The sequence below is a fragment of the Colobus angolensis genome, unplaced genomic scaffold (assembly GCF_000951035.1).
Source record: "Colobus angolensis palliatus isolate OR3802 unplaced genomic scaffold, Cang.pa_1.0 Scaffold206, whole genome shotgun sequence".
NCBI lineage: Eukaryota > Metazoa > Chordata > Mammalia > Primates > Cercopithecidae > Colobus > Colobus angolensis.
In genome coordinates this window covers 385,213-399,446 of record NW_012115222.1, presented here as the reverse complement: position 1 = coordinate 399,446, position 14,234 = coordinate 385,213, and the positions used below count along the sequence as shown (strand labels likewise).

Here is a 14,234-nt window from a genome sequence, read left to right as displayed (position 1 = left end):
CATGCCCAGCTAATTTTTGTATTTTTAGTAGAGATGGGGTTTCACCATGTTGGGTTGGCCGGGATGGTCTTGAACTCCTGACCTCAAGTGATCCACCAGCCTCGGCCTCCCAAAGTGCTGGGATTACAGGCATGAGCCACCACACCTGGCGTCAAGATTCTTTTAGGAAAAAAAAAAAAAAAAAAAAATTCTGCAAATAGTTTTTTGAAAACGGCATTTTCAATATGTGAGGAGAAATCCAGGTCTGAATGTTTGAGGGCAGAGTCTGGTATAAGAGTGTTCTTAATGTTAGAAGGCCATTTAGGAACAGTGACTTAGAAATTGAAAAGTGGGCTGAAAAAGCAAGAGAGTAGTATATTTGAGGGATGGGAGAGAAAGTTGAAAAAAGGAGAGTCAAGTGGTTGGAATTTATTCCTTGTTTTTAAAAAAATGACTTCAGAAATTAAATTATTGCCTCAATAATTGCTTTTTCCTTTCTAGGATAATAGCCAAGGTTCTGGAGGACAACAAGCTGCCTGGTGCGATTTGTTCCTTGACTTGTGGTGGAGCAGATATTGGGTAGGTTATTACGCTGAGAGCATCCTCTGTTGAAGGACCCCAGGGTCACCAACTAGAATCATCGTTACTAGAGTAATGAACTCACTTTTAACTAAGGAGTTGAGAATGGTTTTTGAAATCATTATTATTATGGAGTTTGTTGGGTTCTGATTGTATTAACGCCTAACCTCTATTGGAGGATGAATAAGAATTGTCTTTTTAATTGCCCAGAGGTACTATTTCTAAGGTGTTTATATCCTGAAATAACAAACTGCAGTACTGGGGGGCAGCCTGTGACTTCCTGACACTTGGTGTGTCAAGGTGTTTACTTACAAAGAAAGTTATGAAATTGTAGTCTGGGGTCTCACTGCCTGCCAAGAACCTAGCCTATTGTCTGAGTTTCTCAGCTGACCGAAAAAGGGAACCTTGGGAACACAGCCTCTTTTTAGTAAAATTGTTTTTTTCTTTTTAAATTTCCATATAATTCACAATTAGTGTACCATAAAATCCTCTCTTTTAAAGTGTACAATATAGGGGTTTTTAAAATATTCAGGGTATTGCAATTATCACCACTATCTTTTTCCAGAACATTTTTATCAGCCCAGAAAGTAATCCCATACCCATTGGCAGTCTCTTCCCATTCCCCCTGCTCTCATGCCCTGACAGCCACTAAAGAATTTTCTGTCTCTATGGATTTGCCTATTTGAGACATTTTGTATAAATGTAGTCATATAATATGTGGCCTTTTGTGTCTTGCTGCTTTTACTTGGCATGATACTAAGATGACATGGACTATAATTGTGCTGAACTGAGATAAAAGCTGAAGTTCTTATCAGCTTAGACTTTGATTAGGTGAGTTTTCCAGGAGTCAAGTCTTACAACCCATACTGATGTGGCTAAAGTGTTAGTTTCCTCGCCTTCCCACACTTTTAACATACTGTTGTACTTACTGGGCAATCTCAAAAAGGTGCAATAAGTTACTCTATTTTTCATATTAATGAGAAAATTTTACAAAATACAACTCCCACATGTACAATGCAGAGTGACATATTATCTAAGTGTCGTTTAAAACATGAGTCGGCCTTTGACTGTATTCTTGCAGTCTGGGTATCTAGTGCTTGTATTGGCCTTGCAATAGCTCAGATGATTATGGTAGTATATACAGGAGCGTGTTAAACAGCAGCCACTTTGAGTATTAGTGCTCATGCTTGCTAGGTTGAACCTCGGAAGACTGACCTAGGTAACTGAGCCAAGCCGTACAGCCCTACGTTAGACTGATGCTGTGGCTGCCCCGCTTGGCTAACACTGGACCTTTTGTAGCACTGAACTAGGAACAGAGAGGTTCAAATCAGTAGTGTCTGATTTGCATTCCTTAGAAGCAACTGGAAATCCTAGCATAGCCTTTGTAAGTCAACTTCCATGAGGAATACTTTAGGATAGCGGTCCCCAACCTTTCTGGCACCAGGGACTGGGGCTGGTTTAGTGGAAGACAATTTTTCCGTGGACCACGGCAGGGGGATGGTTTTAGGATGAAATTGTTCCACCTCAGATCATAAGGCATTAGTTAGATTCTCATAAGGAGCATGCAATCTAGATCCCTTGCATGCACAGTTCACAACAAGGCTCACACTCCTATGAAATCTAATGCTGCCGCTGATCTGACAGGAGGTGGCGCTCAGGCAGTAATGCTCACTGGGTCGCCTGCTGCCTACCTCCTGCTGTGCAGCCTGGTTCCTAATAGGCCACAGACTGGTACTGGTCGGCATCCTGGGGCTTGGGGACCCCTGCTTTAGGATATTTCCCTACAGGCTTTTAAGTTTTATTTCTTTCATTTTTATTTTTTTGAGACAGGGTCTCACTGTGTCACCTAGGCTGGAGTGCAGTGGCTCGATCTCAGCTCACTGCAACCTCCGCCTCCCAGGTTCAAGTGATCCTCCCACCTCAGCCTCCCTAGTAGCTGGGACTACAGGCGCATGCCTGCACACCTGGCTCATTTTAGTATTTTGTGTAGAGACGGGGTTTCATCATGTTGCCTAGGCTGGTCCTGCCCAAGTTTTAATCTTTAAAGGAATTACACAGCAGTTAAAAGTCTGTAAAACTGGAATGCTCAGCAAGGAAATGCTAAGATCATATTGTCCACTCACTCACTCAGTATAGGAAAGACTTTCTTCTCTAACAACTTCCTCTAGATGATTTCTATTCAAATGTTCACAGCAGGTTAGCCTCTTCTGCCATATGGTTCTACTTGTGAAAAACTTTTTTCCTTCTCATAAAGACGTTCCCTTGCTCCCCTGGGACAGACTTTCTTTCTTGTAGCTTCGAGGGCCCGCTTTTCCAAGGGCACTTCAGTGCTAGGTACCATTAGAAGTTGTCATTGCTGGGTTTCTCTGCTTAGGTGACTGACCATGTCTGTTCCCTTGCAGCACAGCAATGGCCAAAGATGAACGAGTGAACCTGCTGTCCTTCACTGGGAGCACTCAGGTGGGAAAACAGGTGGCCCTGATGGTGCAGGAGAGGTTTGGTAAGTGTTGGCTTTCTAATGAGGATTTTAATTCTCTCAGATATGGAGGTGAAATCTAAAAGTTGAGTTTCTGTTTTCCCCTCAATCTTTTCCATGGAGGCAGTGGTCATGTTTATTTGAATGTCTAAGTAAAAGAAAAGGGTACAGTTATTAGCAGTTGAATATTAGGGAAGTCTTAAATTTAAATACCAAAATTTATGAAAATATGAGCACTTTGGGAGGCTGAGGCAGGCGGATCACAAGGTCAGGAGATCGAGACCATCCTGGCTAACACAGTGAAACCCCATCTCTACTAAAAATACAAAAAATTAGCCGGGCGTGGTGGCGGGCGCCCGTAGTCCCAGCTACTCGAGAGGCTGAGGCAGGAGAATGACTTGAACCTGGGAGGCGTAGCTTGTAGTGAGCCAAGATCACGTCACTGCACTCCAGCCTGGGTGACAGAGCGAGACTCCATCTAAAAAAAAAAAAAATTTATGAAAGGAAGTCATTTTCTCTCTAAATGGGTATAATTGAATCACGTAGAATATTTATGTTTGAAATGTTTGTTTTTTCGTACTGTAAAGAAATAGTACTTGAACATAAATTTATTTAGTAAGGCCACTTTTACTTCCTGTAGAAAGGGTACACTCGCCAGTAGTTTTGGCACGAGAGTACACTGGACAAAGGAGACAGGGTCATTTATAACCTGACGTGTCCACGCTACTGCTGTGTCCGGTTCATTGGCTGGAATGGAACCTCACATTTTGTACTGGTCCCAACTGGCTAGCAACTTAGAACTTTTTAAAAGAGGCAGAGGTAGAGGAGAACAAAGGAAGGAGAAAGTAACTTGAGGAATGCTGAGAAAAGTAAAAACACTTTTAAATAAGGAAGAGGAACAGGCTATAACCTCATGTGTACTTGGACCAGTATAAGCATGCCAGAGCAAATATTTAGGAGCACAGGTCTTTGAATAAATTTTGCTTTTAAGAGAAGTTATTTATTTTTAATTAGATGGGGAGGAAAATCTTTGAAGAGGAACCTCTACTTACTTTTTACACTTATCAAATTGTACTAGTCCTGTTTGGCAAATTAAATAAGAAAAATGTCATTTCTCATTAGTATAGTGGTGAGAAAAATGTCATCATTTAAACAGGAGCACTGAGTACAGAACTTACAGTGAGTGTGGAATAGAAGGCTTAAATCTGCTCTTCCATGTATATGAATCATATATATGGATCATGGATATGTATCCATGTGCATATGGATCATGGTTATGGATCATGGATACTTGATTGAAAAGAGTTGTGTAGACATAGCTTTGTATACTGTACTGTGCTTTATGAATGATTTCCAAGGTTTTCGAGGATAATACTGGCTATCGATTTTTGGCTGTTAGGCTGAATTTTAGACTTTTACCCCGGCATAAGACAAAATTTGACTAATCTGTCGACTGTTTAACTATGTAGGCATTGCTTTTTATTAGGCAAAGCAATTTATTAAAAAAACAGCTAATAAAAAAGGTCAGCAAGGTTGCAGGACTCAAGATTGAGATACAAAAATCAATTATATTTTTATGCATTAACAATGAACAATCCAAAAATGAAATCCAGAAAACAATTCAATTAGTAGTAGCATCAGAAAGAATAAAATACTTAGGAATACATTTAACAGAAGAAGTGTAAGTCTGTTGCACGGAGCACTAAAATCATCATCAAAATAAATTAAAGATGACATAAATAAATGAGTAGATATCCCCTTTTCAGTTTTTGGAAGATTTAATGTTGTCAGGGTATCAGTGTGGTCCACATGATCTACAGATTCAATGCAATTCCTGTAAAAATCCCAGTTTTCTGTCTTATAACAATTGACAAGTTATTCCTAAAATTAATATGACAATGCTAAGGACTCTAAAAAGCCAAAGCAATCTTAAAAAGAAGAAAATTGAAGGACTGTCACTTCTTAGTCGAAAGATTTATGGCAAAACTATGATAATCAAGACTATGTGGCACCAGCATACGGATAGACATAAAAATCAATGGAATAGAATTGGAAGTCCAGAAATAAACTCTTGCATTTATGGTCAGTTGTGTCAAGGGTGACAAGACATTTCAATGGGGAAAGGATGATCTTTTTAACAAATGGTACTGACACAACCAGCTGTCTATACACATGAGTGTGAAGTCAGACCCCTACTACATCTCCTTTGCAAAGACAAACTCAAAATGTATCAAAGACCTTCAAAACTCTTAAAAGAAAACATAGGTGGCCGGGCGCGGTGGCTCAAGCCTGTAATCCCAGCACTTTGGGAGGCCGAGACGGGCGGATCACGAGGTCAGGAGATCGAGACCATCCTGGCTAACACGGTGAAACCCCGTCTCTACTAAAAAAATACAAAAAACTAGCCGGGCGAAGTGGCGGGCGCCTGTAGTCCCAGCTACTCGGGAGGCTGAGGCAGGAGAATGGCATAAACCCGGGAGGCGGAGCTTGCAGTGACCTGAGATCTGGCCGCTGCACTCCAGCCTGGGCGACAAAGCAAGACTCCATCTCAAAAAAAAAAAAAAAAAAAACATAGGAATAAGTTTTCATGACCTTGGATTAGGCGATAGTTTCTTAGAAATGACAACTAAAGCACAAGCAACAACAATTAAAAGACAAATTAGTTTTTATCAAAATTAAAGCATTTTGTGATTCAAAGGACATCAGGAAAAAGTGAAAAGAACTACCTACAGAATGGCAGAAAATGTTTGGAAGTCATTTGATAAGGAACTTGTATGTGGAATATCTAAAGAACTCTTAAAATTTAAGAATATGAAAGACAACCCAATTAAAAATGGGCATTGGATTTGAATAGACATCTTTTTTTATTTTTTCTTGAGATGGACTCTCATGCTCTGTTACCCAAGCTGGAGTGCAGTGGGGGAGATCCCGGCTCACTGCAACCTCCGCCTCCTGGGTTCAAGCGGTTCTTCTGCCTCAGCCTCCCAAGTAGCTGGGACTACAGGCATGTGCCACCACACCTAATTTTTGTATTTTTAGTAGAGACAGGGTTTCTCCATATTGGCCAGGCTGGTCTCGAACTCCTGACCTCGTGATCCGCCCACCTCGGCCTCCCAAAGTGCTGGGATTACAAGCAATGAGCCACCGCACCAGGCCTAGAATAGACATCTTAAATGGCCAATTAGCACATGAAAAGATTCTCAACATCATTAGTTCCACTAGCAGATTTCATCTTCTCAGCTTTCTCCCCTTTTCCTTACTCAAGGCAGTAGTTTGTTGTTCTTGGCTAAGTAGTAGTAATAGTAGTAGTAGTAGTAGAAATAGTAGAATTATACTTTTAAAAATGTGTCTGCCTCTCTTAAGTTACAGGTGCTTTTCTTAGAGGAGTTGGTGGTTAGGAGTATAGTCAGAGAGTGCCTGATAGAGAACTGGAAGGATGCAGAAAGTATAGATCCCTCCTCTTCTGCCAAACATCACTTGCAGCCAGGCAGGAGAAGCTAATGGCAGGTGTAAAAGCTTCTGTTTCCTTCCTTCTCTTCTTAACACCTAGCATAGTGCTATGCTATAGCCAGCAAGCTGTCATTAATTCAATGATTGCAGCAGAGACTAGAGATGGTGTAGCATTTGGTGGCTTTTGGTAATAACAGCCACGTCTTCATAATTAATATTCACTTGATGCTTACCTGTTTCAGAGCAATGAAAATGAGAAGATACTCTCCTGTTGTCACATATGCTCCTGATATCACAAATGAATAAAAGTTATTCATGTGGAAGCTGATTTTAAAGTGCACTTAAGGAAATTTATGATCAAGAGATCATTAATAAATGTATGTCTAAGGCCGGGCAAGAGTTCAAGACCAACCTGGGCTAGACTGTGAAATTCCCATCCCTACTAAAATACAAAAAAATTAGCTGGGTGTGGCGGCATGCCCAGCTACTCGGGAGGCTGAGGCAAGAGAATTGCTTGAACCCAGAGGCAGAGGTTGCAGTGAGCTGAGGTTGCACTACTGCACTCCAGCCTGGGCAACAGAGTGAGAGTCTGTCTCAAAAATAAATAAATAAACGTATGTCTAAAATTGAGGCAAACAAATCTCGCAGATCTTTATGCTGGGAGGAGTAAGGTAAGAATGGCATTTATAGGCCAGGTGTAGTGGCTCGTATCTGTAATCCCAGCACTTTGGGAGGCCAAGGTGGATGGATCGCTGGAAGCCAGGAGTTTGAGACCAGAGCCTGGGCAACATTGTGAAAACCCATCTCTTAAAACCAAACAAAAGAAAACAAGCCGGGTGTTGTGACACGTGCTTGTTGTCTGAGCTACTTGGGAGGCTGAGGATGGAGGTTTGCTTGAACCCAGAAATTGAGGCTGCAGTGAGCTATGATAGCACCACTGAATTCCAGCCTGGGTGACTCTTAAAAAAAGAAAGAAAAAAAAATGGTGAGCTGGTTGCGGTGGCTCAAGCCTGTAATCCCAGCACTTTGGGAGGCCGAGGCGGGCGGATCACCTGAGGTCAGGAGTTCAAGACCAGCCTGGCCAACATGGCAAAACCCTGTCTCTAATAAAAATACAAAAATGAGCTGGGCGTGATGGCGCATGCTTGTCCCAGCTACTTGGGAAGCTGAGACAGGAGAATCACTTGAACTCAGGAGGTGGAGGTTTGCCGTGAACTGAGATCACACCACTGTACTCCAACCTGGGCCACAGAGCAAGACTTCGACTGAAAGAAAAGAATGGCACTCATGGCCTGCTATATAACTTTTCTAGAATATAGGTTGGCAGTGTCTATCAAGAGTCCTAACCTAAGTAGATAATCAAAAATATATTAAACACTGGAGAAACAGCCAAATAAAATTTGGCATGTCTTCATGATGGAATGCTGTGGAGTGATTTTTCTTTTCATGAGTCTTAATAACTTAGGGGAAAGGTGTAAGACGTCAGAAAATAAAGTAAAATGAAATAATCTCAACTAAATATAAATTCACAGAGAAAAGATTGGAGGACACTATCAAATTGTAAGGAGAGATTTTTGTGGTGGCCTTATGGGCCATAGGTTTCTTTCTTTCTTTTTGATTGTGGGGGGAAAGTCCACACAACATAAAATTTACTTAAAAATGGTTAAGATGGTACACAGTCCAGTAGTGTCAAGTACATTCACATGATCATATAGCCTATCTTTAGAACTTTTTCATCTTGTAAAACTGAAACTCCATAGCCTATAAACACTAATCCCTCCTTCCCCCTACACCCAGCCCTTGGTAGCCACCCTTCCACTTCTTTCTGTTTCATTGATACGGACTACTTTCATTTGAGTGGGGTTGTAAGTATTTGTCCTTTGGTGACTACCTTATTTCACTTAACATAATGTCTACAAGGTACAACCATGGAGTCTCACTCTGTTGCCAGGCTGGAATGCAGTGGTGTGATCTCAGCTCACTGCAACCTCCGCCTCCTGGGTTTGAGCAACTCTTCTGCCTCAGCCTCCCGAGTAGCTGGGATTACAGGCATCCGCCACCACGCCCAGCTAATTTTTGTATTTTTAGTAGAGACTAAAATCCCAAAGTGCTGGGATTACAGCCACTGCGCCCAGCCCAACGTACAACCATCTTCTAGCATGTAGTAGGATTTCCTTTTTAAGGCTCTATGATAAGCTAGGTGTGGTGGCTCATGCCTGTAACCCTAGCACTTTGGGAGGCCAAGCTGGGAGGATCTCTTGAGCCCAGGAGTTCGAGACCAGCCTGGGCAACATGCCAAGATCCTGTCTCTGCTAAAAAAAAGTACAAAAATTGAGCTGGGCATGGTGGTGCATGCCTGTTGTCCCAGCTACTTAGGAGGCTGAGGTGGGGGAATTGCTTGAGCCCAGGAAGTTGAGGCTGCAGTAAGCCATGATCATGCCAGTATAGCCCAGCCTGGGCAACAGAATCAGACCCTGTCTCAAAAAAAAAAAAAAATAATTAATAAAATAAAAATTTAAAAAGGCTGCATATTTCATTGTATTTATATACTACGTTTACTTTACTAATTCATCAGATGATGCACATTTGGGTTGCTGCCACATTTTGGCTATTGTGAATTATGCTACTATGAATATTGGTGTACAAATATCTACAGAGTCCCTGCTTTTACTACCTTTGGTTATATACTCAGAAGGGGAATTACTCGATCATATGGTAATTAATTAATTAATTAATTCATTCATTCGTTTACTTACTTAGTTGAGACAGTCTCATTCTGTTGGCCCAGGCTGGAGTGCAGTGGTGCGATCACGGCTCACTGTTGTCTCAAATTCCTGGGCTTCACAAGTAGCTGGGACTACAGGCAGGCACTACCATGCCCAGCTAATTTGTTTTAATTTTTGTAGAGACAAGGTCTTGCCATGTTGCCCAGGCTCTGTTGTTTAATTTTTTGGGGCAGTTGCCGTACTGTTTTCTACAGTGGCTGTCCCATTTTATTTTATTTTTCTTGAATAATTTCAGACAAGACTGGGCACGTTCAGGGTGGTTTGGTTTGGCTGTAGACTTTCATGTATAATTTCAAACCTAAAATTATACGACCAACATAAGGAATTCCTGTAAACCCTTTAATCAGAGTCACCAATTGCTTACATTTTGCCCCACTTGATTTATCATTTTCTCTCTCCAGCAACATCTATGAGTGCACGCGCGGGTACACACACACACACACAAAGCACACTCTCTGTGGGTGCATATTATTGTTGAACTGTTCGGATTAAGTCAAAGATATGTCCCCTTTATTACTAAATATTTTGGTGTATTTCCTAAGAATGTTGACATTCTCTTGTATAACCACAGTAGTTACTAAAATCAGTACATTTGATATTGATACAATAGTAATGCTACTTTATAAATTAGAAAATCTTAAGTTGAAAAATAATTGGGATAGGGTGTAATCGAGATAGGCTATATGATTGGGATAGGCTATGTAAAAAATAATTGGACAGGCTATATAATTTAATAATTGGTATTAGGCTATATAGCAGTATGCAGTAAATATGGAACTAGGCATTGATTTTTATATATAATTTTTTTTAAAGGGAGAAGTTTGTTGGAACTTGGAGGAAACAATGCCATTATTGGTAAGGCTGCCCCTTTGTTTTTGTTTGTTTTCTGTTCAGTTTCCACAATCGCCATCCTGAATATATGAAACTTGTTTCGGATCTCATTTCTTCCATGTTGCATACGCCTGAGACCTAGTCCCTGTGTTTAGGAATTTTACTTGGGAGACAGGACACAAGCTTGGTTTGAAGGCAGAGGTAACTAAAAAGGAGAGGTATTCATGTTTAGAACATGTTACCTGGGATAGTCTAGAACCTGTGAGTGAGACTTCCATTGCCATTGTAGTGTGGCATTAGTTATTGATTTTTCTTCTTCTGTTTCCTGAAAACTGGCCACATTTCTCTAGAATAACTTAAGTAACTCTTATGTACCTTGATCATTTCTTTAGATTTCAAAAACATTATTTTGTCTTTAGTGGAATATTGAGTGCTTTTATATTGGTAAAGAACATGTCCTTAAGGCATTACAAAAAAATCACTTACCTGTAGGCTTAGACATTACTTAATACTCTTTTTTAACTGTTTGAGTTTGTCACAAAAATGCTTAGATATTTGTGGTTGACACATATAAGGAGTATGTGTAAGATATAAGAAGTATATGGTGAAGTGTTTGTTCTGGATGAACTTTTTTTGTTGTTTTCGAGATGGAGTCTCACTCTGTCACCCAGGCTGGAGTGCAGTGGTGCAATCTGCAACCTCCACCTCCCAGGTTCAAGCTGTTCTCCTGCCTCAGCCTTCCGAGTAGCTGGAATTACAGGTGCATGCCACCATGCCCAGCTAATTTTTGTATTTTTAGTAGAGATGGGGTTTCACCATGTTGGGTTGGCCGGGATGGTCTTGAACTCCTGACCTCAGGTGATCCACCTGTCTTGGCCTCCCAAAGTGCTGGGATTACAGGCGTGAGCCATCGCACCTGACCTCTAGATGAACTTTTAAAGAGAGACTTCAGTAAAAAATCTAGTTCACATTTCGGCCGGGCGCGGTGGCTCAAGCCTGTAATCCCAGCACTTTGGGAGGCCGAGACGGGCGGATCACGAGGTCAGGAGATCGAGACCATCCTGGCTAAGATGGTGAAACCCCGTCTCTACTAAAAAACTCAAAAAACTAGCTGGGCGAGGTGGCGGGCGCCTGTAGTCCCAGCTACACGGGAGGCTGAGGCAGGAGAATGGCGTGAACCCGGGAGGTGGAGCTTGCAATGAGCTGAGATCTGGCCACTGCACTCCAGCTCGGGCAACAGACCGAGACTCCGTCTCAAAAAAAAAAAAAAAAAAAAAAAAAATATATAGTTCACATTTAGTGAGCACTAGTGTCTGCCAGGTACTGTGTTCAGGTATTTTATATGCATTATTTCATTTAATCCCTACAACAATCCTATGAAGTAAATATTGCTATTAATCTAATTTGAAGGTTATATTCTGAGACTTACAATGATTGTATACCTGAAGTGACAGGATAGCAAATGACAAATGCTAGTATTTGTATCCTGGTAGCCAGACCTCAGAGTACAGCTCTTCCTTATCTACTTACTACCATCCATTATTACCCCAGGCATTATTGCCCCATTTTACAGATGAGGAAACTGAGGCTTGAAAAGTTAAAATAGGCTGGGCGTGGTGACTCACATCTGTAATCCTAGCACTTTGGAAGGCCAAGGTGGGTAGATTACTTGATCCAGGAATTTGAGAGCAGCCTGGGCAACATGGTGAAACCCCATCTATACAAAAAATACAAAAATTACGTGGGGGTGGTGGTGCACACCTATAGTCCTAGCCACTGAGAGGCTGAGGTGGGAGGATTGCTTGAGCCCAGGAGGTCAAGGCTGTAGTGCCACTATACTCCAGCCTGGGTGACAGAGTGTGAGACCCCATCTCAAAAAAAAAAAAAAAAAAAGAACAAACAAACCCCTGAGAAATAAAAGATGAAGAGACCAGAGGGGCGAGAGCCTCAATTTACCCTTCTATGATCTGGGCAAAGATCATAGAGCTCATAATCTTCCTTGGAAGAAGAGTGTGCCTTTCCCCCTCATGTGTATATATGTCTTTGTGACATTAATATGCTTACTTTACAACAATAGTTTTGATGTTCTTTTACTGCGCTTTATGAAAACTTTTGCCGGGCACGGTGGCTCATGCCTGTAATCCCAGCACTTTGGGAGGCCAAGGTGGGTGCATCACTTGAGGTGAGGAGTTTGAAACTGGCCTGACCAACATGGTGAAACTCCATTGCTACTAAAAATACAAAAATTAGCTAAGCGTGGTGGTACATCCTTGTAATCCCAACTACTCGGGAGGCTGAGGCAGAATCTCTTGAACCCGGGAGGCGAAGGTTGCAGTGAGCCAAGATTGTGCCATTGGACTCCAGCCTGGGCAACAAGAGCAAAACTTTGTCTCAAAAAAAACCAACCAAACAAACAAAAAAAACAAAACCAAAACCAGAAAACAACATTGTTTTATACTAGCTAACAAATACCTTGTCTACCTGTTTTGGTTCACTGATGGAAGTGTTTGTGCTTTCCTAAGCCTTTGAAGATGCAGACCTCAGCTTAGTTGTTCCGTCAGCTCTCTTCGCTGCTGTGGGAACTGCTGGCCAGAGGTGTACCACTGCGAGGCGACTGGTGAGTATATCTGCGTAGGCCCGTGAGATTGTCTTGCTTTTAAAACACTACTTTTTAATGAGGTCTGTTAGGGAGGTGTCAGCAATACTGCTAGAACGATGTGCTCTCTAGATGTGGCTGGCAAATATGTGGTGCAGTTCTCTTTCTGTGCTTATGGCAGATGTTGTTAATCAATCAGGGACTTTGCCTTTTTCCCACCCCAAGCTAGTAGCGGTTCCACTACCAATTGATTGGAGTTGGACTAGGAGATGAGACCTATTTTCAGTCCTACCCCTAGAACAATATGGACGAAGTTCAATGTCACTTAGAGAATAAAACAGGATAAAAATAAAAAAATTATTAAACTATAGCTAAAAATAGAGTCTTGCTCTTTTATAAAAACATTTTAAGTAGTAAACCATGTTGAACATTTTAGGCTGGGCACAGTATCTCAAACATACAATTCGAACACTTTGGGAGGCTGAGGCAGGAGGATTGCTTGAGCCCAGTAGTTCGAGACCAGTCTGGGCAACATAGTGATTCCCTGTCTCTATAAGAAGTTAAAAAAATTTAGCAAGGCATGATGGCTCATGCTTGTAGTCCCAGCTACTTGGGAGGCTGAGGCAGGAGGATTGACTGAGCCCAGGAAAGGGCTCAATGAGGCTGCAATGAGCCATGATTTGCACCACTATACTCCAGCCTGGGCGACAGGGCAAGACTCTGTCTCAACCAACCAATCAATAAACATTTTAATTTTTAGCCTCAAGTCTAGAATTAGATTTGACTTGAAGTGATATGATTCATTGAAAAGCAAATGGTTCTGTATATGTGTGATCTCTCTATATACATATATATAGCCTGCATACGTATATATAGAGAGAGGACAGATTAATATGAAGTGTCTATAAGGAGATGTGGTTTAGCTTCAGTGTGGGATTTAGGAAGTTTAATCTCTATACTTAGATTGAACTGGACTTCAGTTTAGTATGTGTTACAACTTTGATTTTCATGACTTTATGGTACTAAAAGACTATACTATAAGCAAGTTTTTTGCTTTTTTAAATTTATTTTTATTTTTATTTTTTTGAGTTGGAGTCTCGCTCTGTTGCCCAGGTTGGAGTGTAGTGGTGTGATCTTGCTCACTGCAACCTCCACCTCCTGGGTTCAAGTGACTCTCCTGACTCTGCCTCCTGAGTAGCTGGGACTACAGGCATGTGCCACCCTGCCTGGCTAATTTTTGTATTTTTAGTAGAGATGAGGTTTCACCATGTTGGCCAGGCTGGTCTTGAACTCCTGACCTCAGGTGATCCACCCACCTCGACCTCCCAAAGTGCTGAGATTACAGGTGGGAGCCACCATGCCCGGCCCTGAGGAAATTTTAGTTAGGTACAAAATTTGACTGCATTTGCCATTTAAAAAAAATTCTTTTTAAGCTCTGTTGGACTTGAGCCTTTTTTATTATTGTTGAATTTTCCTTTTGTAATGAAAAAGGAATAATTCAGTTGAATTATTAAGGAATTGGCTTTGGGTTTTTGTT

At 41.4% G+C, this 14,234-nt stretch overlaps 1 protein-coding gene across 1 annotated transcript in view; it reads left to right on the top strand.

Annotated features, from left to right (window-relative positions):
* The window catches only part of ALDH7A1 (aldehyde dehydrogenase 7 family, member A1), a 60,853-nt gene that overhangs the window by 32,790 nt on the left and 13,829 nt on the right, over positions 1-14,234 (top strand). The window contains exons 7-10 of the mRNA XM_011942126.1: positions 481-558; positions 2,961-3,058; positions 10,084-10,125; positions 12,624-12,718. Of these exons, the coding sequence (XP_011797516.1) occupies positions 481-558; positions 2,961-3,058; positions 10,084-10,125; positions 12,624-12,718 (313 nt within the window). The remainder of the gene's footprint in view (positions 1-480; positions 559-2,960; positions 3,059-10,083; positions 10,126-12,623; positions 12,719-14,234) is intronic.